The 23,587-nt window shown below is 45.1% G+C and overlaps 1 protein-coding gene across 11 annotated transcripts in view; it reads right to left on the bottom strand.

Annotated features, from left to right (window-relative positions):
* Positions 1-23,587, bottom strand: part of ERG (ETS transcription factor ERG) — a 321,571-nt gene that overhangs the window by 29,887 nt on the left and 268,097 nt on the right. For all 11 annotated transcript variants that reach the window (XM_027961764.3, XM_042238489.2, XM_042238507.1 and 8 more), the window contains one exon: positions 21,460-21,611. In XM_027961764.3, coding sequence (XP_027817565.1) covers positions 21,460-21,611 — 152 coding nt within the window. The remainder of the gene's footprint in view (positions 1-21,459; positions 21,612-23,587) is intronic.

Here is a 23,587-nt window from a genome sequence, read left to right on the forward strand (position 1 = left end):
TGTATGAAGGAGAAAGGGGAGGGGTCACAGGATGAGCTCCCACCCAGGGTCATCTCTGCCTCTGTTCAGGGGTGGATCGCACACCCTCTGCGCCCCCAGGGAGTGGTGCAGCTCAGAACCTGTCTCCTAACCTCATGACTGAGCCTGGGGTTTCTTTTCTTTTTTTTAAATGGCATTATTTTCTTAATTGGAGTGTGGCTGATTTACAAGGTCGCGTTAATTTCTGCTGTACAGCACAGTGATTCAGTTATACATACAAATATTCTTTTCCATTATGGTTTATCACAGGATATTGACTATAGTTCCCTGCGCTTAGAGTAGGAGCTTGTTGCTTACCCATTCTGTATATACCAGTTTGCATCTGCTAATCCCAAACCCCCGGTCCATCCCTAACCTGTCCTCCTTCCCATGGCACCGCCAGTCTGTTCTCTATGTCCCTGATTCTGTTTCCTAGATCGGCTCACTTGTGTCATAGCTCAGATTCCATATATAAGTGATACGATATGACGTTTATCCTTCTTACTTCACTTGGTATAATAATTCTCCAGTTGGATTCCTGTTGCTACAAATGGCATTATTTTGTCCTGTTCATGGCTGAGTAGTTTTCCATTGCATATAGGTGCCCTATCTTCTTTACCCTTCTTTACTACTATTCACCTGTCGGTAGACATTTATGAAACAATGTGTACATTCCACAGACCAATAGGACTTTAGTCTTAAGACCGACAGTCTTAGTCCTTAGACTAAGCTGAATTTAACTAAGCATTTATGATATACACAAGTACTGCAGGGATTCAGAGGTGGCCAAGACAAAGATGCTGACAATCTACCGAGGGAGGTAGCCATGAAGATGACCCATGAAATGGAATGAAATCTGTGTTATCCAAGGAGGATGTGGAAGTACAGAGAAGCAGCAATTCATCCCAATCAGGGGACAAAAAAAAGGGGGGTGGGTGGGTGGAGTTTCACCAGAAGGGTTTGGCTTGAGCCTGCACGAACAAAAAGGATTTTGACTGCAGTACGATGACAGATGGAGAAGGAAATGGCAATCCACTCCAGCATTCTTGCCTAGAAAATCCCAGGGGCAGAGGAGCTGGGTGGGCTACAGTCCAAGGGGTTGCAAAGAGTTGGACACGGCTGAGAGACTTCACTTTCTCTTTCTTTCAAAGAGAACCTTGAAGATCTTGCTAAGAAGGTTGGACTTTATGATTTAGGAATTTCAGAGTCATTGAAAATATCTGAAGAATCAATGAATGTCTTAATTCACATCCAGGATAGCAAATCTGGTGATCAAATAAAAGGTTTTATCAGGAGCCAGAACACTCATATTTGGGTTCTGATTCAACCATTCCTTAGATGCAAAGGTCAAACTCTCTAGAATTTTCTTTTTTTCTGTGGGTAATTAAGTGAAATGTTAGGGGAAGAGAAAAGTCAATGAGATAATGTATGTGGAAGCACTTTGCCAACAATAACACATAACAGAGCAATAATGCATCCACACACTGGATCTGCATTGCAAACTCTGCTAAATTGAAATAAACGGTCTATTATCACAAGGGAAGCCTCTTCCTTTCAACACAAAAGTCTGATTTATCACTTCATTTTAAGAAGCTTTCGGAGGTGCTTCTGGCAGAGGAATCACAAGCCGCTAGAGATAAGTTGTTTTGTTTTCAGCCCTCCAGTTCAATTGTTTTGAAAACATCTATGTCTGGTCTCCACAACGTGTGGACATCAAAATGGTAAATCCCCATGGTACAGGGTTAAAAAAGAAAGTCACCTCTCTCTCTGCAGTCTCTTATTTGTATTTTAGATGACACAGTTAATATCCAAAAGTTTTACAAATGTTATTTCAGTAAACGGAGATTAAAACAATAAATAAAAGCAAAGCAGATTTGCACTGTTTAGGCGGGAGTGGTGAGAGGTGAGGGGATGACAAGCAGTGGGTAGGATTAGGGTTGAAATTTTTTTTACATTTCCCTGAAACTGGATTCTGACTTAGTAGAATTCTACTGCTGCCAGGAAAATATTAAGTAGATATTTAAATTAAGCAAAAGGATACTGCATTGCTGAAGACCTATCGTGCCTTCTCGAAACAAAATACCTCATATAGGCAAGCATTCTGTTTCTGAGACATTTGCCCCACCCAAGAATGAACCAAATTGGTGATAAGTCCTGAGTGTCATTTTTCTTGAACAGTATCAATGTAAAATACTGGCTTTCAGAAAGAAAAATCACTCATGGTCATGAAAAAATACCAACAAAAATAAATTGCACTTCTAAGTCATATCACAAGCCTATGAGGTCTTTGTTTATAAAACCAGACCCTGGCGAGGCTGCCAGTCTGCTGTTCTAGACACTCAGAAGCCTGCAAAAATAAGATTTAGTATTTTGCCGCCTCATCAGAACAAATTTTACATTTATAAAGAAGCCTGAAAAAGAGAACTGGCTCAAATTTGAGCTTCAAGAAATTGAAATTTGAGCTTAAGTAAAGAGCCTACAGTCAAGGTTACTTCTGAATCTTTTCATTTCCAAACGATGAATGCGGTTCAGTCACTGTTTTAATAATTACTGATTTCTAGTTTTATTGTACTTTTGTCAGTGAATGAGGTCTATATGATATTAATTTTTTGAATAATGGTTGTTACTCCTATGGCACGGTCAGTTTCTGCAAGTGCCCTCGGAGTGATTAAAAAGAAGGCTTCTAATTGTTGAGTACAGGTTTCTATAAATAACCACTAGATCAAAATTAGTAATTCACACATAATTTCCATGTCATTGATCTATCAAAAGCTGAGAAAGGCCAATTAAAATCTCTCACTAAAGTGAACTGGCTATTTCTCTGTGTAAATTATGTATTTTGAGGCTATGTTATTAGGTACATTCAGCTTTATCATCATACATTCTTCATAAATGTAAATACTTTTTATCATGTGCTAACTATCAGTTTTCTCTAGTAATGCTTTCTGTTTCCATCTTGTCAGCTTTATTTTGGCTGTGATTTGGCTAGTGTATCTTTTCCCGTCTCTACCGGCATTCCTTGTCTGTGTCGGATGTTTCTGTAAATAGTACATAACTAACTCTGGAGTACTTTTTAAAAATCCATTTTATCATTCTCTGTCTTTAATGACAAGTTCGGTCTATGTACGTTTATTGTTACTGGTGTATCTGATTTCTAACACTTCACTCTTTCTGTGATTGCCGTATCTGTTCTTTGCTTCTCTTTTCAAATATCTCATTGACTTCATCTATTTTTCTTCGCTCCTTTATGTTTGTTTCTTTCTCTACTGGTTGGGTGTTTAACGTTCTACTCCAATTTCTTCACTTCTTAATCTTTATACAAAATAAAAATTTAATCCCCAAATGTCCTTTGCCCAGAGAACGTAAGGTATTTAGGAAACTTTAACACTAGTCATTCATCCCTATGCTTATATAATAATGTCATTCAATATTTTTATTCAACATTAAGAGTCTGTGGCAGGAAAAAGGATGTTCAGTTCAGTTCAGTTCAGTTCAGTCACTCAGTCATGTCTGACTCTTTGCGACCCATGAATCGCAGCACGCCAGGCCTCCCTGTGCATCATCATCTCACAGAGTTCACTCAGACTCACGTCCATCAAGTCCGTGATGCCATCCAGCCATCTCATCCTTGGTCGTCCCCTTCTCCTCCTGCCTCCAATCCCTCCCAGCATCAGAGTCTTTTCCAATGAGTCAACTCTTCTTATGAGGTGGTCAAAGTACTGGAGCTTCAGCTTTAGCATCATTCCTTCCAAAAAATACCAGGGTTGATCTCCTTCAGAATGGACTGGTTGGATATCCTTGCAGTCCAAGGGACACTCAAGAGTCTTCTCCAGCACCACAGTTCAAGAGCATCAATTCTTCGGTGCTCAGCCTTCTTCACAGTCCAACTCTCACATCCATTCATGACCACTGGAAAAACCATAGCCTTGACTAGATGGACCTTAGTCAGCAAAGTAATGTCTCTGCTTTTGAATATACTATCTAGGTTGGTCATAACTTTTCTTCCAAGGAGTAAGCGTCTTTTAATTTCATGACTGCAGTCACCATCTGCAGTGATTTTGGAGCCCAAGAAAATAAAGTCTGACACTGTTTCCACTGTTTCTCCATCTATTTCCCATGCAGTGATGGGACCCGATGCCATGATCTTCATTTTCTGAATGTTGAGCTTTAAGCCAACTTTTTCTCTCTCCTCTTTCACTTTCATCAAGAGGCTTTTGAGTTCCTCTTCACTTTCTGTCATAAGGGTGGTGTCATCTGCATATCTGAGGTTATTGATATTTCTCCCGGCAATCTTGATTCCAGCTTGTGCTTCTTCCAGTCCAGCGTTTCTCATGATGTACTCTGCATAGAAGTTAAATAAGTAGGGTGACAATATACACCCTTGACGTACTCCTTTTCCTATTTGGAACCAGTCTGTTGTCCCATGTCCAGTTCTAATTGTGGCTTCCTGACCTGCATACAGATTTCTCAAGAGGCAGGTCAGGTGGTCTGGTATTCCCATCTCTTGAAGAATTTTCCACAGTTTATTGTGTTCCACACAGTCAAAGGCTTTGGCATAGTCAATAAGGCAGAAATACATGTTTTTCTGGAACTCTCTTGCTTTTTCCATGATCCAGAGAATGTTAGCAATTTGATCTCTGGTTCCTCTGCCTTTTCTAAAACCAGCTTGAACATCAGGGAGTTCATGGTTCACGTATGGCTGAAGCCTGGCTTGGAGAATTTTGAGCATTACTTTACTAGCATGTGAGATGAGTGCAATTGTGCCGTAGTTTGAGCATTCTTTGGCATTGCCTTTCTTAAGGATTGGAATGAAAACTGACCTTTTCCAGTCTTGTGGTCACTGCTGAGTTTTCCAAATTTGCTGGCATATTGAGTGCAGCAATTTCACAGTATCATCTTTCAGGATTTGAAACAGCTCAACTGGAATTCCATCACCTCCACTAGCTTTGTTCGTAGTGACACTTTCTAAGGCCCACTTGCCTTCACATTCCAAGATGTCTGGCTCTAGATTAGTGATCACATCATCATGATTATCTGGGTCGTGAAGATCTTTTTTGTACAGTTCTTCCGTGTATTCTTGCCACCTCTTCTTAATATCTTCTGCTTCTGTTAGGTCCATACCATTTCTGTCCTTTATCGAGCCCATCTTTGCATGAAATGTTCCCTTGGTATCTCTAATTTTCTTGAAGAGATCTCTATCTAGTCTTTCCCATTCTGTTCTTTTCCTCTATTTCTTTGCACTGATCACTGAAGAAGGCTTTCTTATCTCTTCTTGCTATTCTCTGAAACTCTGCATTCAGATGCTTATAGCTTTCCTTTTCTCCTTTGCTTTTCGCATCTCTTCTTTTCACAGCTATTTGTAAGGCCTCCCCAGACAGCCATTTTGCTTTTTTGCATTTATTTTCCATGGGGATGGTCTTGATCCCTGTCTCCTGTACAATGTCACAAACCTCATTCCATAGTTCATGCGGCACTCTATCTATCAGATCTGGGCCCTTAAATCTATTTCTCACTTCCACTGTATAATCATAAGGGATTTGATTTAGGTCATACCTGAATGGTCTAGCGGTTTTCCCTACTTTCTTCAATTTGAGTCTGAATTTGGTAATAAGGAGTTCATGATCTGAGCCACAGTCAGCTCCTGGTCTTGTTTTTGTTGACTGTATAGAGCTTCTCCATCTTTGGCTTCAAAGAATATAATCAATTTGATTTCGGTGTTGACCATCTGTTGATGTCCATGTGTAGAGTCTTCTCTTGTGTTGTTGGAAGAGGGTGTTTGCTATGACCAGTGCATTTTCTTGGCAAAACTCTATTAGTCTTTGCCCTGCTTCATTCCGCATTCCAAGGCCAAATCTGCCTGTTACTCCAGGTGTTTCCTGACTTCCTACTTTTGCATTCCAGTCCCCTAGAATGAAAAGGACATCTTTTTGGGTGTTAGTTCTAAAAGGTCTTGTAGGTCTTCATAAAACATAAAAGGATGTTAAGACACCAGAATAGACCTACTAGAGTTTTGTCAGTTTCTCCCAGTTCCTGGAAATTTCCTTCTATTGTCCTCTGTGCCCTGTTTGGCTATTGAGAGGTTTGCTGTCCTTATAACTCTCATTATTTTCTGATAGTCTGTCTTCTTTCTTTTTATAAGGGGGTAATTAGTGAGTTTGCTAAGTGGTCTTTTTTTTTTTTGGCCACATCCAGTGGCTTGTGGCATCTCAGGTCCTTGGCCAGGGATGGAACCCAGAGCCTCAGAACAGAGTCCTAACCACTGGACCAAGTCCCCGCCTCTAAAGCCCTTTGCCTCTGGTGTTCTGCAGTCTCACAGTAACATGATTAGAGAAGATGAATTCTTCTTTATCCTTCTGTAGACGGTGTTTCCTGTATTTGGAGAACGGTTTTATTCATTGATTTTGGGAAACTCTTAGCTGTTTATCTCTTCAAGTATTGCATCTCATCCATTCTCTTTATTCCCTCTTTCCATAACTTCAAATAGGTCTATCCTGAGTCCTTCCCAACTGTTGACTTTTTTCCTTAAACTTCCCCTTTTTGTCACTGTGCGACATTCTGAAAACAATCTTTAATTCACTTCTCAGTCTTTCCATATCAACTGTTTAATCCATCTACTGAGTTTTTGATATTTTTTGATCTGAATTTTGAATACTCTCCTGTGTTTCTAGGAATTCTATTTCTCCTTCTTCAATATTATCCATTCTTTTCCATAATATTTTTCCTCTCTTTGCTTATTCCTTCTTTCATGTATCTGTTGTTTAGAAATTAAGCCGTGTCCAACTCATGTGACTTCATGGTCTGTAGCCTGCCAGGCTCCTCTGTTTAAGGGATTCCCCAGGCAAGAATACCAGAGCGGGTTGCCATCTCTTTCTCCAGAGGAATCTTCCCAACCTGGGGATCGAATCCTTGTCTCCTGCGTCTCTTGCATTGGCAGGCAGATTCTCTACCTCTGAGCTACCAGTGAAGCCCTTTAGGTAAAGCCCTTTAGTCACTTTTTAAATCTACTTATTTTATATTCTCTATTTCATACTTTAACTACTTAACATTACTGAGGGTTTAATCATGTTGTCTATTCTTTCTGCTGAATCTTGGTCTCGAGAGATTCTTCCTGTTTTCATAATTTGGGTTTGCAGCATCATCTTCTGTAGGTCTTTATCTGTAGGAATTCTGTCAAGCTTGAATTGAAGGCGAGCTTCTCCAGCCAGATTTTGTCTTTATTTCTAGCCCATAACCACTTTGGGGCTGGGGACTGTTGGAACACACAGTTGTAAGCATGAGTTAGGAGGTCCAACCCCTGCTTTTGCAAGTCCAAGATGTCATCTCTCGTCCCTAATTAATCTTTAAAACCCAAATATCTGTATTATAAACACCAGAACCCCACCCCTGTCCACAGCACCTAAGATAACATACGACAAATGGGACGAATAGGCTACCCTGTTCTGTTTCCACCTTGTCTTTAGTCCATAAGGAACTTGCTGACTTTCTTCCCAGTTCAGCTGTGCATTCAAAAGGCTGTTAGATTTTATGCATCATTTCCAGGGACTCTGCGAGAGGCCCTTTTAAGTTCAATAGTTTACTAGAACCAAGAGACTTCTCTGCATAAATTGTTTCCATCTACCTTCAAACTTTTCCCTTTTCACTGCAGCCATCAACCTAGCTCACACTATCCTCCACTTCATTCATGGATTAAATAATCAATTGTCAAAAATTAACTGTACATATGGATTGTTCAATACCCTAGGGAAGAGCACAAAGAACTGTAAAAAAAAAAAAAAAAAGGGTGTGCTTACTTTCAACTTACTGAGAATCAACAATTCCATCATATATTTTATTCAAAAAATATATGACTAAATTATTTTTGTTGGGCTCTAAAGATATCTTTGACATTCAGACATGCCAAAATATTTCACTGGGATAGTCATTCTCAGCTCTTCCTAAGTGGGTTATCTAGCTTGGAGATTTTGTTTTTCTTTTTTTTTTTTTTCCCTGTTTCCTCCTCTTAGTTAGTACTCCATGACAACACTGCATATGCTCATCGTGTTTTAGAAATGGAGTGACCTGTTCCACTTAAAAGTCTCTCCCTGCTTGGGCTGTCTCTCTTTGCTCTTCTTTAAATACTGGTATCCCTGGAGTTTCGTCCTCCACTCTCCTCACTCCACAGATATCCCCTGGCCATCTAGACTCTCATGTTCCAACTACAGCGTGCATGCTGCATTGGTTTTCAAGGGGTGCCGCAAAGAGAACCACACACCAACTGGCTTAAAACAATAGGAATGTGTTTCCTCATAGTTCTGGGGGCTCAAAGTCTGAAATCTAGCTGTTAGGAGGGCTAAGCTCGCTCTGGGACTCTGAACAGAATCCTTCCTTTCCCGCCCCATCTTCTGGGGGTGGGTGGCACTCCTCAGGGTTCCTTACAGCTGCTCCCTTCTAATCTCTACCCCCATCCTCACCTGGGCTTCTCCCTGCATCCTCACATCACCTTCTCTCTGTGTATGTCAGGGTCCAGATGCCCCCTTCAGATAAGGGCACCAGTCATTCTATCAGGCCCACACTTGTGACCTCATCCTAACTTGATCAAATCTGAAAATACTCTATTTCCAAATCAGGTCAAGTTCTAAGGCACTGGAAGTTAGGATGTCAATGTATCTTTTTATTTTTGGTAGGGGGACAATTCAACCGATAATAAATGCTTATCTTTTGAGTGTAGGGCTGTCTCCCAAATGCCTGAAGAAATATGAAAAGAAGAGCTGCAGTTTTTGGAAGCATTACCATATCCCAAGCACTGTTTATACACTTCACACATGCATCTTATTTAATCCATACTACCATCTTTATTTTGATGGCACAGAAACTAAGGCTCAGCAACATTAAATGGCTTTTCAGAGCTAGAAAAGGCATAGTTTAGAACTCAAATGTATGAAATGTATGATCCTTGATAAAGGACTTTAACGCTATGCTCTACAGGACACACTGAACTGCCCTGTAGGTATCCCATGGGTATCTTGAGTTCAAGGTGAATCAAACGAACACCATGTGTGCATGCTCAGTTGCTCAGTCGAGTCCAACTCTTTGCAACCCCGTGGACTGTGGCCCTCCAGGCTCCTCTGTCCATGGGATTTTCCAGGCAAGAAACCTGGAATGGGTTGCCATTTCTTTCTTCTGGGGATCTTCCCAACCTAGGGATCGAACCCACGTCTCCAGCATTGGCAGGCAGATTCTTTACCACTAGCACCACCTGGGAAGCCCAAAGGAGCATCATCTATCTTAAATTTTTTTTCTACATTTACGAATATCCACCCAGCTATTTTTGCTAAATCAAAGCTATTTTTAATTAGATTCTTCTCTTGGTTAAAAAAAAAAAAACAGATAAATCATTATCATTATGGAAATGTAACGGTTAAGAGCTGAACAACATCATAGACATCTTGAACATCAACTTTACTCCATGACTTACTACTTACATCTTTGAAAAGGCCATTTCACAACCTACAACAATTTAAAAAAATTTATTCCATCATTTACTTTCTTGTGTTCTTCCTAGATACTTTTGATCATGTATTAATAGTGTACGAATAAGAGCTCAGACTCTGGATTCAGACAGAACCAGGTCAGAATTCTGGCTTTCCACATCATCAGCTGGGACATCTTGGGCAACCATCTTACTTCCCTAGTTTTAGTTTCTTTATCTACAAAGTGAGAATAATAGTTTCTACACCATAGGATTTTTGTGGAATTTAGATGAGATTGTTCTTGTTCAGTTGCTCAGTCATGTCCAACTTTTAGCAGCCCCATGGACTGCAGCACGCCAGGCTTCCCTGTCCTTTCCCATCTTTCCCATCATCTTCACAATTAAATGGGATAATATATTTTCAACAGAGAACACGGCCAAGCGGCTGACAACAGTGTGCCCTTAGCAGATGGTCACCATTTCTGTTTTTATTATTTCAGCCACATAGAACCCAATGACAGTTGCCTCAGTTCAGCTCACAGTTTAAACACATATTAACTGGGACCTTAGGATTTAGGTTTTAGTTGGTTGGGTTGTTCAGTTGCTTGACTTAGCATAAAAAATTGTAACCAGAAGCTTATAGAAACACATTCCATAAAGCAGACATAATGGGAGAGATCTTTGGGAGTGTTTGGAGGCATGACAAAGTAAAATAGAGAAATGTGTAGTTTATTGAAAACAAATGTGTGGTTACCAAATGGGAGAGGGAAGAGGGGTACAAATTAGTGCTGTGGGATTAGCACATACAAACTAGTATATATAAGCAGATAAGCAACAAGGATATACTGTATAGCACAGGGAATAATACTCATTATCTTATAATAATCTAATCATGGAGCACAACCTGTAAAAATACTGGGCCACTATGCTGTATGCCTGAACTAACACAGTATTGTAAACTGACAAGGAAAAAGTCAAAGTATTAGTCACTCAGTCATGTTTGACTCTTTGCAACCCCATGGGCTGTAGCCCACCAGGCTCCTCTGTCCATGGGACTTCCCAGGCAAGAATACTGGAGTGGGTTGCCATTTCCTTTTCCAGGGAATCTGCCCGACTCCGGGATTGAACCTGGATCTCCCGCATTGAAGGGCAGATTCTTCACTGTCTGAGCCACCAGGGAGGCCCCCATAATACTTTAATTTTAAAAAAGAACTGCTTCATCAACAGATACTTAATCACTGAATACAAAGTATGAAGACTGTATTAAATACAAAGCCTGAAGATTGGCTCTGGTCTCACCCATCTGTACATGTACCCTCGGGAAAGTTCTTTCACCTCCCCAGGGCCCAATCTTCTCATGTTTAAGAGTTTTATGGGACTTCCTTCATGGCTCAGGGCTAAAGAATCCACCTGCCAGTGCAGGAGACAGGTGTGAGCCCTGGTCTTGGAATAGTCCACGTGCCACAGAGCAGCTAAGCCCACGCACCACAGTGACTGAGCCCGAGGGCCACAACTCCTGAGACACGTGTGCCTACAGCCTGCGCGCTGCGGCAAGAGAAGCCACTCCGATGGGAAGCCCACACACTGAACTCTAAGTAGCCCCTGCTTGCAGCAACTGGAGAAAGCCAACATGCCACACCGAAGACCCGGCACAGCCAAAAACAGATACATATATACATTTTACAAGACTTTAAAGATAGGGCTTCCCTTGTGTCTCAGCTGGTAAAGAATCCACCTGGAACGCAGGAGACCCTGGTTTGATTCCTGGGTCGAGAAAATCCACTGGAGAAGGGATAGGCTACCCACCTCAGGATTCTTGGGCTTCCCTGGTGGCTCAGCTGGTAAAGAATCTACCCACAATGCAGGAGACCTGGGTTCGATCCCTGGGTTGGGAAGACTCCGTGGAGAAGGGAAAGGCTACCCACTCCAGTATTCTGGCCTGGAGAATTCCATGGGTTATATAGTCCACAGGGTCACAAAGAGATGGACATGACTGAGCGACTTTCACTTTCAATGACAGTTAAGAGTATGTGTTCACTTGACTGGATTGTGGGATGTCTAGATATTTCATTAAACATTATTTCTGGGCTAATCTGCGAGGGTGCTTCCAAAAGATCTTGGCCTTTGAGTTGTGAGATTGAGTAAAGACTGGGAGAGGGTAAGAGAGAGAAAGAGAGAGAGACTGGTTCTGCTTCTTTGAAGAACCCTGACTAATAAAGAGCTGAATGAAGATCAGCAAGAATCTTGCAAATGCATCCCCTGTGATCCTCTGATTCCAACTAACTAAAGGTGGATTCCCACCAACTCGACTGATGCGTGCTTACTGACTTCTGCACACAGGCCACGAGTTTGGTGCTTTGTCTGGTGGTAAAGAATGCAAAAGACATTATCACCGACTCACGATGCTCTCAATCTGATAGAACACACAGGCTTATAAATAACCACCTTTAAAAAGATTATTGTTGTTGTTCAGTTGCTAAGTCGTGTCTGACCCCATGGACTGTAGCACACCAGGCTTCCCTGTCCTTCACTATTTCCCAGAGTTCATTCAAACTCGTGCCCATTGGGTCAGTGATGCCATCCAAGCATCTTGTCCTCTGTCATCCCTTTCCCCTCCTGTCTCCAATCTTTCCCAACATCAGGGTGTTTTCCAGTGAGTCAGCTCTTTGCATCAGGTGGCCAAAGTATTGGAGCTTCAGCTTCAGCATCAGTCCTTTCAATGACTATTCAGGCTTGATTTCTTTTAGGATTAACTGGTGTGATCTCTTTGCAATCCAAGGGACTCTCAAGAGTCTCCTCCAACACCACATTTTGAAAGAATCAATTCTTCAGCAGTTAGCCTTCTTTATGGTCCAGCTCTCACACCTGTATATGACTACTGGAAAAACCATAGCTTTGACTATACAGACTTTGTTGGCAAAGTGATGTCTCTGCTTTTTAATACACTGCCTAGGTTTGTCATAGGTTTTCTTCCAAGGAGAAAGCATCTTTTAATTTCATGGCTGAGTACACTGTAATAAAACGTTGGCCACTTGGAGAGTATTTTCTTGCATTGCTTGTTATTCATCTACTTTCAACCTGAGCTTGGAGATGTCATCTTTAGAAAAGGTCTTGTGCAAGCCATAGGAACTTTCTGCCACTTTGAGAAATCAAAATCCTGACTTTCTAAGAAACCAGAGCAGCAAAGACTCACACTGGGCATATGCCTTCTGTCTGCACCGAGCTGTCTGCTAACATAACACCCTCTGTCCACAGAGGGTGTCACAAGGAAGGTGCTCGCGTCTGAGTTAAGCCCAAGTATAATGTCCAGCTATTCTGCTTTTAGGATTCTGCACCAGGAAAAACATGCCCTTTCCTGTGAAATTTATTTCTGAAAAAAGACATTATTTCCCCTATGGATCTTTTTAGGTTGGCCACCAGGAAGCTCAATGCTATTCTAGAAACTAAGCCACAGCATCTTGGCCAAGCCTGTGGCCAAAAGAGCTGCATTGTTCCTTCATGGTTTATCCATTAATGTTCGTAACTGCCTTAGTCGTGGCTGTTGAGTTGCAAAGTCGTGCCCAGCTCTTTGCAACTCCATGGACTGTAGCCTGCCAGGCTCCTCTGTCATGGGATTCTCCAGGCCAAAATACTGGAGTGGGTCACCATTTCCTTCCTCCTCCAGGAGATCTTCCTGACCCAAGGACTCAACCCAACTGAGCCACCTGAGCAGCTCGACTGCCTTAGTATCGATGCCCAGTTTCTAACTGATCAGTCGTTTGGCTCACGTGATGATCAGTAGTTTAGTCTGCAAAGCAAACCCTTCATGGAATTAAACACTGTATCTAGTATACATATGCACTATAGACTATAATACGAAACCACATAAAGTGTGATGAAGGGATTGCTAAGACGTCATCAGAGAAGCAATGAAGGTGCCTAAAGATCCAGGGTGGTTTCTTAGAGAGGGTGGATTTCAAAGGTGCCTTGAAAAGCGAGAAGGACTTGTTAGCAGGGGAGCAGAAGGACATTCCATCGGAGGGAACCGCCTGGGAGAGGACAGAGACGACAGCGCAGAGCAGGAGTAGAAAGATAGGGCTTGGGGAGAGGCCAGGGCGGAGGGAAACGGTGGAGGTGGCGGGGCTTCGGAAAGCGCATCACGAGGGGACAAAGGAAGCTGTTCCTCACGGTCATGCTTACGGTCATCGTGTTCCCCAGCTATTTGGAAACACGTGTCTGAATCACTCATCTGAGCTCTTAATCATGCTCTCCCCGCCACGAATGACTTAACCTCAGGCAGCCGGGTCTTATCTGCTTCTCACAGGCTTCGGTCATTTCCTCTGTGACTAGTACAAGAGTAACAAGTACTCGGTGGATACCTTACATGCTGAGTGGAAGTCACCCGGCAAGGAGGGCCTGAGCACGACATGATAGGAGAAGCTCTGGCCACGTGTGTCTGGGGACCAAGGACTGGGGGCTTTAAATCTCCTGAAAGCTTTTATTCTTGGTGACTGGAATATTCCAAGTGCTCAGTGAATGAATAAGTGAATGAATACAGAAAGTGAACTTTGTTAAAAGGTGAATAACTCAGCTCGGTGCTCTGTGATGGCCTACAGGTGTGGGATGGGGTGGGATGGGGTGGTGGGGAGGCTCAGGAGGGAGGGGAATATACGTATACATACAGCTGATTCATACTGTTGTAGAGCAGAAGCTGACACAATAATGTTATGCAATTATATTCCAATTAAAAATGAAATTTAAAAAGCACACAGGGGAAACAAAGACGAACGTGGCAACTATTTCCCTCTGAGACTTCTGACCCCCATGAGCATTTGTGCTCAAGGAGAATATTTAGACAATGAAAACAGAAGTGTTTGAAAAGCCCCATTCTTCAGCACCCATTTTGGAGACTAAAAACAAAAAAAAATAAAAAAACAAAAAAAAAAGGAAGAAATCTCAAAATGATGTAAGCTGCTGAAACCAGAGGTTCTGTTGCATTTTGCAACTTTGAAGAAAAGTGGGTAAAGACCATGCCTTCCTCTTTGCCAGCCCTCTTGCTTGGCATGTCGCCAAGGACACTGTCAAGACCTAAACCATGACTGCGGGAGGCCACCCGGCAGATGGAAGGACAGTGTCCCTGATGCTAAGGCTTCATCAGACAGCACAAAACCTATGTTCCCCAGAACATACTAGTTCCACTGTGCAAGAAGGACCCATTGCTTCTGAACATCCATCTGTGGTCACAGCCTCGGTGCAGCAGAACTGGAAACACCCAGGAGTCAGATTCCTGGGCTGTCCCTGAGCTGTCTGTGCTATTGATGGGAACACAGTAAAACACAGGCAAGTACCACATTTGATCTGATTGGTCTGAATGGAGCTCAGGGCTGTCACCAATGAACAGAGGGCTGCGGGGCTTCTTCCTCAGCTCTCACATTGCACTTTGTGCCTTGAGTGGCCCTGGATTTCCCAGTGAACACCTTGACACAAGACCTTTACAGAATTTATCGTGTCAACCAATGACACGTGCCAACCACAACTCCCAAAACACATCTGAAGGGAAAAGCTTTAGGACAATTCTTTATTTTGCCAACTCCCTTTCCCAGATGATGTCTTTATTTCAAAAAAATGAAAGTGTATTAAAGCAAGATTATTTGTGGGTATGCATGCTCGCTCACTCAGTCATATCCAATTCTTTGTGGCCCCAGGGACTGTAGCCCACCAGGCTCCTCTGTCCATGGAATTCTCCAGGGAAGAGTACTGGAGTGGATTGCCATTTCATATTCCAGGGGATCTCCCCAAACCAGGGATTGAACCTGTGTCTCTTGCAATGCCGGGTGGATTCTTTACCACTATGCCACCTGGGAAGCTCAAAATTTATTTAGTATCTTCTATCTAGTCTAGAGCTCCTCAAACCCTATAATGCATGACAATCACCCCCAAAAATGTGCTAACAAAGTAGAATCCTCCACTCCATCCCTGGATTCCGAAAATTTGGAGGTGGGCACTTTTACATCCTAAGTCTCCCAGGTGGCGCTGATGCAGGTGGTTCTGATCATACTTGGAGAAACATCTCCCAGTCAACCTCCAAATTAAGCTGAGCCAACAAGAGGCACTGAACTGGGTCCCCTGTCTGGGGCTCATCTTATTAAGAGTGACATCACTGATACTTTGACCTGCAACCGTGAACACAAGAAACAGCCGATCCCTGTGAGATGCAGACCTAGATATACAGCTACTCACACCACATAAGACAGATAATAGGTAGACAGGTGATGGGTACACCGACAGATGGAAAGACAGATAGATGCCAATGGCAGAGCGATAGATGATGGATAGATGAGAGGCAGGCAGACAGATAAATAGGGAGCTGGAAAGATAGATACAGATGACAGACAGATAGATGATAAATGAGAGGTAGACAGACAACAGATTTATGGAGAGACAGATGGAAAGACAGATGATACAGGCAACAGGTATATACAGATGGTAGACAGGAAGAGCACATGTGATGTATTGTCTAATCTCTACACCTTGAGAAGGAGAGGCATAGCCAGTGGCGTTTCCAGGACACCAGGTGGGAGTCAGGGCTTCAGGGGTGTCTGCTGGCCTTACTGACTGAGCGCTTTCATCTGACTTCCCTGTTACCTTCCAATGACAAACCATGGGACACATTTTTCTCTAGACTCAAAATTAAGAGCTGGACCATCTTCCCCACATGGTTTCCTTGAATCCTGGGGACACTGAGGCATGTATTGATTAAGGCATTGCCTTCACACAGCCTGAACCCAGATAACACCCACTGTTTGCAACTCTGCAGGATATAAAGTTTGTGTTAATCTATACATATGTGCTAAGTCGCTTCAATCGTGTCCGACTCTTTGCAACCCCATGCACTTAAGCCCCCCCAGGCTCCTCTGCCCGTGGGATTCTCCAGGCAAGAATACTGGAGTGGGTTGCCAGTTCCTTCTCCAAATATGTACATCAACATACAAACCTCACCCCTGGTCTCACTGCCTGTTAAGTTCTTACTTTAGTCCACGTTCTCTATCCATTCACTTTGAAAATGAATTCTCTTTTTCCTTTATTTATATTTGTGTGATCTTTCTGAAATCCATTCTGAAAGAAGGAAACAGTGTAAATATATTCAATGAGAGTATTTTTATTCTTTAGGGATATCTGACGAGTTTTTATAAAGCTCCTGAGTTCGATGTGTGTGTGTGTGTGTGTGTGTGTGCACGCACGCACGTGTGCTGAGGTGCTTCAGTCGTGTCCGACTCTGTGCATCCTTATAGATGCAGCCTGCCAGGCTACTCTATCCTTGGGATTCTCCAGACAAAGAATACTAGAGTGGATTGCCATGCCCTCCTCCAAGGGATCTTCCCGACCCAGGGATTGAGCCCCAGGTCTCTTACGTCTAACCTGCATTGGCAGGTGGGTTCCTCACCACCAGCGCCAGCTGGGAAGCCTGAGTTAGAGACAGTGAGTCTCAAAACCAGGGACATCTAGAAGTGAGGAATCCAGGCCAGGAGTCCAAAAGATCATGTCTTTTTCTGTGTCTTCTCCTGTCTACACAGCACTCTTCTTGCTCAGCGTTTCTCAGGACCATTTTCAGGTCTAGGACATGAATGTCAGTACGTAGTTGATTGATACTGAAAGTGCTTAGGAGTAAATAATGGATTTGGGGGGTGGGGCTATCTTTCTGATTTGCATTTAGAAGTGCCAATCAATATACTTAAATAGTAGGAACTACATGAACCAGTCGTAACCAGCTTTGGAGAATTTTACCTAAGTATGCAGAGCTCTCTACACCCAAAAGGTGTCCTAGTGAGGGGCCTGGATCGCAGAGCTGGGGCCGAAGGCATGGAGGGGGCAGCTGATACTGTCGCGCCCAGGTCCTGCTGTCTTTACACCGGGGGATTTTCTGCATTGTGCAACACAGCAGTGTGTCTGTGTGTTCATCTGTGTGTCTACGTGTGAGCACACATACCTGAGGCTTGACCAATAACTGCAAGACTCACAACTTGCAAAAGCAGCCACAGTGAGCTCTCTTACAAACCCGATTAACTGAATAACTGCCCTTGCCTCGGCGTGAAGCAACCGAAGGAGGGGACAGCTGAAAGAGGGCTTCCTTCAGGGGATGAAACAGCCTTTACACAAAAGCTTGATATGAGCCAATCTGTGCAACCAGGCCTCCAGCCGACTGGCTGGCAGTTAATGAACACCTACTACACAGAGACAGCACTTGGCCAATGAAGGTCTGTCCAGTCAAGGCTATGGTTTCTCCAGTAGTCAGGTATGGATGTGAGAGCTGGACCATAAGGAAGGCTGAGCACCGAATGATTGATGGTTTCGAACTGTGGTGCTAGAGAAGACTCTTGAGAGTCCCTTGGACTACAAGGAGAACAAACCAGTCCATCCTAAAGGAAATCAACTCTGAATACTCATTGGAAGGACTGATGCTGAAGCTGAAGCTCCAATACTCTGGCCACCTGATGCAAAGAGCCAACTCACTGGAAAAGACCCTGATTCTGGGAAAGATTGAAGGCAGGAGGAGAAGTGGGTGACAGAGGATGAGATAGTTAGATAGAATCACTGACTCAATGAATATAAATACGAGCAAACTCTAGGAGATGGTGAAGGACAGGGAAGCCTGGCAGGCCATGGTCTGCAGGGTTGCAAAGAGCTGGACATAACTTAGCAACTGAACAACTGCACAAATCATAAAGCGTGGTCGCAGGGAGTTGGTCAAGACTTAGCAACTCAACAACAACCGCACAAATCACAAAGGGTGGATGTCCTGACTTGATTAAATTGCTTCTTGCCTCTTTCCCATGAAAATGGCTCTCTTATTTTCTAAACAGTTTATTTAACATAGGAAGCAAGTCTGGCCCTACTAGAAATGATACTGACAACATCAAAGCCTGCTGCTGGCATGACAGAAATAGGACCCCGTCAGATGAAAGGATGCCACAGCAGCAGGCTTAGCTCCTGGGTCTGTGATTCCATGTGGATCTCAGATAAGTACCTTCAATGTTAAGCCCTTCCTCAGAGCGAGTCTCTCATCTTAGAGAACTGAAGGCTTTGTTTCATGTAAACTGAGGAAATCACATTCTCGAGGAGAAAGGCAAAGGGTGAGATGGGCTTAGGCAGACATCCTCTGGGTTTCGCCTCATCCCGTTCTGCCCCAGCCAGTGTCCAAGCCAACAGCACCCCTACCTGACCCACCCTCCCCAGGAGCATATATGCTCCCAACCCCTTTAGGTACCACGCGTCCAGGATGGGCCCCTTGGACATTCGCCTTTCCATACTTTTTTCCCACTCAACCGGAAATGCCTCCAATTCTAAGTCACAACAATAAGTGATGGTTCTCAGGAGTGTAGCTTAGTCGCCATGACCAAACCAAATGCATGCCTTCGGCATAAATATCCACTTCCTTTCTGGAAACATCAGAAGCAGCTTTGTCCTTCCCATGAGGCACACGTGAGACTCACTCCACTGTCCCCTATAAAAGCCTTATGTGCGCTTCAGGATCGGGGGTGGCTGAGCCCTTTCATACCTCACTGCTTCCAACTAGCTTCATAAAGTTTCCTGAAAGCTACACAGTGACCATCCTGAAGAGAAACCCAGTTCGTGAGCCCAAATCAGGTGTTTTGCACTCTGAACTTTCTTGCTTGGAAGGTGGTGGAAACAGAAGTCCACTGGGGGTGGTCTGGTGCAGACTAAGGGCTGGGGATGGGAATCACGCCATTGGGGGGATTTGATCTCATTTGTCATCAACCTCACAGAGGTGAACTCCGAGGTGGCGTTAGTGGTAAAGAACCCACCTGCCAAGGCAGAAGACGTAGGAGATGTGGGTTCAATCCCTGGGTCAGGAAGATCCGCTGGAGAAGGAAATGGCAACCCACTCCAGTGTTCTTGCCTGGAGAAATCCCATGGACAGAAGAGCCTGGCAGGCTACAGTCCTTGGGGGTCACAAAGAGGTGACTAACACTTTCACTTTCAAACTGGCAGTGGAGACGGTCCCCTTGACCTCTTCTGGCCCCTGACCCAGCTGCCAGAGGAGAATTATCAGCTAGAAGGACTGGTCTTAATTCTGGAGGGAAATTGTATAACCACTGTGCTATACGGAGCAGGAGAATGATGCCTGTAGCACAAGGGGGTCCCTGGGGTCCTGTTAGTACTTCCCACTGAGTGGTCCAGAATGATGGAGAGCTGAAGCAACCCAGTAAATATAAGATCACAAAGGGACTAATATCCTATAGATGTCGAGATTCAGGTTACCCTACCGGGGAAACAGGGCTTCCCTGGTGGCCCAGTGGTAAACAACCCACCTGCAGTGCAGGGGACACAGGAGACTTGGTTCAGTCCCTGGGTGGGCAAGATCCCCTGGAGGAGGACCTGACAACCCACTCCAGTTATTCCTGCCTGGAGAACCCCATGGACAGAGGAGCCTGGCGGGCTACAGTCCACAGGGTCACAGAGAGTCAGACTTGACTAAAGTGACTGAGCATGCACACACCACCTCCGGGGCAAGGGAGAATCAAGTCTGCCCCAGTTTCCCCCATGCTCATCTCTTACGACTCCAGCCATAAGCAAAGTCCTGGGCAGGACCACCCGAGGGTCAGGCACCCTTCCGTCCATTCTTCCCTCAGTTAACATTCACGGAGAACCTAGGGGACAACGGGCACTGGGCTTGGCCATGGAGGCAAGGCCCTTGTAGGTCTTACACAAGGGAGGCAGGTGAGAAGAAGACTTTCACATAAAATCCCACTGCGGTGACAGAGGGGAACAAAGGCAGTAAAAGAAAGTAAGGCAGGCAGGGGTGGAGGGTCACTGGGTGGAGTGGCAGAGGGCCGCCTCTGGATGGGGTGGCTAGAGAGCCCCAATGAATCACAGAACTCCCTGGAACCAAGGGTTTCAGGCTAAAGCGACAGCAAGTTCAGTTCCTGAGGCAGAAGGCCAGGGGCCCAGAAGGCCGCAGAGGGTGATGGAGGGAGCCCCCAGGGGCTACTGAAAGGGGCTTGAGAATGAAGGAGTGGGGGCGGGGGGGCTTGTCTGAGTTCTAACTCACACTTAGCTGCTAAGAAGTATCCAACTCTGTGCCACCTCGTGGAGCCCACCAGGCTCTTCTGTCCAGGGGAATTCCCAGGCAAGAACACTGGAGTGGGCTGCCATTTCCTTCTCCAGGGGACCTTCCCGCCCCAGGGGCTGAGCTCACACCTCCTGCACTGGCAGATGGGGTTCTTTACGAGTGTGCCACCTCGGAAGTTCTCTCTCGCCTCTTACTAACTGCAGGCCAACCTCCCCGAGCGTCACTGTCCTCATCAGGGCACTCGTGACAAACCATGCTACGTATTGCTTGAGAGCTCATGACACCAAAAATTCAGTGTCTGCGCATCGCTCACTGAATACCAGAGTCGGGACCTGCCGGTGGTCACCACTGCTATCGTTGTGGTGGGTATTTTCGGTTTCATACAGCACATTTCCTCCGAGGAGTTTTAAGGCATCCTTCCGACTACCTTTAGTTTTGCTAAATAAATAAGTCCCTGGCATGGTTCTCAAATCCAGAGTTATTGTTCTGGATTATGTTTAGAATTACTTCTGGAAAAGAATGAGTCAGGCTCTCAGAGTCTCTTTCATAAGCCAGTGAGGGCTGGAATTTCAAGTTTTGATAACCAACAATACAGGGCTCCCAATTTTTAATTATGCCAGGTAAGAAAAGAAATGCTAAGTCTACCTTCTATTCTGAGTAGCACTTCATAAAAGGAAAGATATTTAACACCAAATAAACTCAGAGAAAAGCAAGTCCTCCTTGGGAAGGTCACTCTGCATGGATTCTCTGTCTCACACACACACACACACATAGCAGTGAACACTTCACCGTGGTGGACCAGTATCTGCTGGTCCATCCACAACCACTCCTGCAGGCAGCTGAGGGTGACCGATGCCAAGGGCAGGAAGAGAGAGCTGAGCGGAGGCCGAGGAAGGCCCGGGCCGCTGGCCGAGCCTCTGACCTGCGGGGACGATGACGCGGCGCTCGTTGGTGGTCATGTTTGGGGGTGGCATGTGCTTCTCCTCCATGTAGCTGCTGTAGTTCATCCCGACGGTGTCTGGGCTGCCCACCATCTTCCCACCTTTGGCCATGCTGCACTCATCAGGGGAGTTCCTGGAGGAAAAGAAGACACAGCCTTCCATTACTGCGGCCCCCCAGAGCCTGCCTCCCTGCCTTTCCATGGTGCACAGAGAGAAGCCGGGACGGGCAAGGTGGAGGGGAAGGAGGGAGGAGGCTGACAAGAGGAACGCAGTCATCGGTGATACGCTGAGTGACCATGCCTCCTCCAGGTTAACATACTGAAGCCCCAGTCCCAGCGTGATGGCATGTGGAGGCGGGGCCTTTGGGAGAGAATGAAGTTTACATGAGGTCATGAGGGTGAGGCCCTTATGATGGGATTAGTGCCCTTATAAGAAGAGGAAGAGATCAGACTCCTCTCTTTTTCTCTCTCTGCCACTGAGTTTATAGTGAGAAGGCAGCCATCCTCCAGCCAAGGACCGAGGTCTCACAAGACACCTACCACCCCCCTCCCCAGCACCTTGATCTTGGACTTCAGTCTCGAGAACCATGAGAAAAAAGTCCTGCTGTTTAAGACCCCTGGCCCTTGGCATTTTGTGACAGGACCCCTGTGAGACCAAGACCGGGCCCATGCTCGCTGGAAGGAGAGCACAGGCATACGGGGGCCAGCGCTGCCACCTGCTTCCTACTCCTCCAGCCAGCTCCTTCTGCAGCTGTCCTGCCAAAGCCCCGTCTGTGACAGCTGGTTGGAAACACGCGCCGAGAACACTGGACGGGCACTTGCTCCCCCCGTATGACTGCAAACAGGCCACACACACAGATGGTGAGAGGCGACACTCGGCCAGGTTTATTCCAGAGTGACATGCCTCTTCAAGACCTCAGAAGGATACCTTTGTGTTCACTTTCAAATCCCTGCAGCCGCTTGCTAGACATGGAATTTGAAGGCTCCCAGTGTTCCTGGCTTAGGTGTGGGCAGGAAGGGCAGAATGGGGAGCAGGACTGGGCCTGCAGGAAGCAGCAGGACAGGGGACCCCAGCAGCCCTGGAGGACTGGGATCAGGGAGTGAAACCAGCTGTGCAGCAGGGGTCAGCTGCTGGGCCTTGGGGAACAGCTCAGAGGGTTGCTGTTAGTTAAGGCAGCCATGGACACTTGGATAAAGACACACTTACCTTTCTGGAAAAAGAGAAGAAAAAAAGAACACATGTTTTTTAATGTAAGATCTAAAAGTGACTGGATGTGATGAGATTGCTGTTGTTCAGTTGCCAAGTCATGTCCAGCTCTCTGTGACCCTATGGACTGCAGAATGCCAGGCTTCCCTATCCCTCCTGGAGTTTGCCCAAGGTCGCATCCACTGAATTGGTGATGCCATCCAACCATTTTATCCTCTGTCACCCTCTTCTCCTTCTGCCCTCAATCATTCCCATACATAACAGGTAAACTCCAAACAGAAAACTCTGGTTTAACCAGGGAACAGAAGAACGTGTCAATGCCTTCTTAGATGGTTAAGCCAGAGATCACTAACACAAGATCCCTATAGCTGAAGGATCCTGAGAGCTGAGTTACATCATCTAAGGCAGATTTCTGAAAAAGTCCTCCTAAGTATTACCCAACACAGGGTTTTTTGTACTCTTGGCAATCTATTTAAGACTTTATTTTAGACTTCTATCCCAGTGTCTGAGTCCCTGATGGTTGTGGGCTCCACCCCAGTGGGTCTTCCTTTTTCTTCTCCACACCATGTCAGCTAGAACTCTGCAGCCAGTCTGCCAGATCTTGGAACTAGAGGCCTGGCATGGATGAGACCTTCAAGCCTGAGGAGGTATCAGAGCAGAAGGGCACTCTCTGGGTGGGGCAGGACTGAGATGGGATGGAGAAAGTCATTCTGGGTCCAAGAGTGTGGCAGGGGAGTGGACAGGAAGGATGGACCATAGGCCCTGGAAAGAGTTCATTCAGCATCTGGAAACTTTGAAACTACAGATTCATTCTCAGCATCCTTTGCACAGGTGCTGATGGAGGGAGCTAAGGGCTAACGATGAGGATGGAGCAGGTATGTCTGTGGAAGGAGGTCATAGCTG

The sequence above is a fragment of the Ovis aries genome, chromosome 1 (genome assembly GCF_016772045.2).
Source record: "Ovis aries strain OAR_USU_Benz2616 breed Rambouillet chromosome 1, ARS-UI_Ramb_v3.0, whole genome shotgun sequence".
Lineage (NCBI taxonomy): Eukaryota > Metazoa > Chordata > Mammalia > Artiodactyla > Bovidae > Ovis > Ovis aries.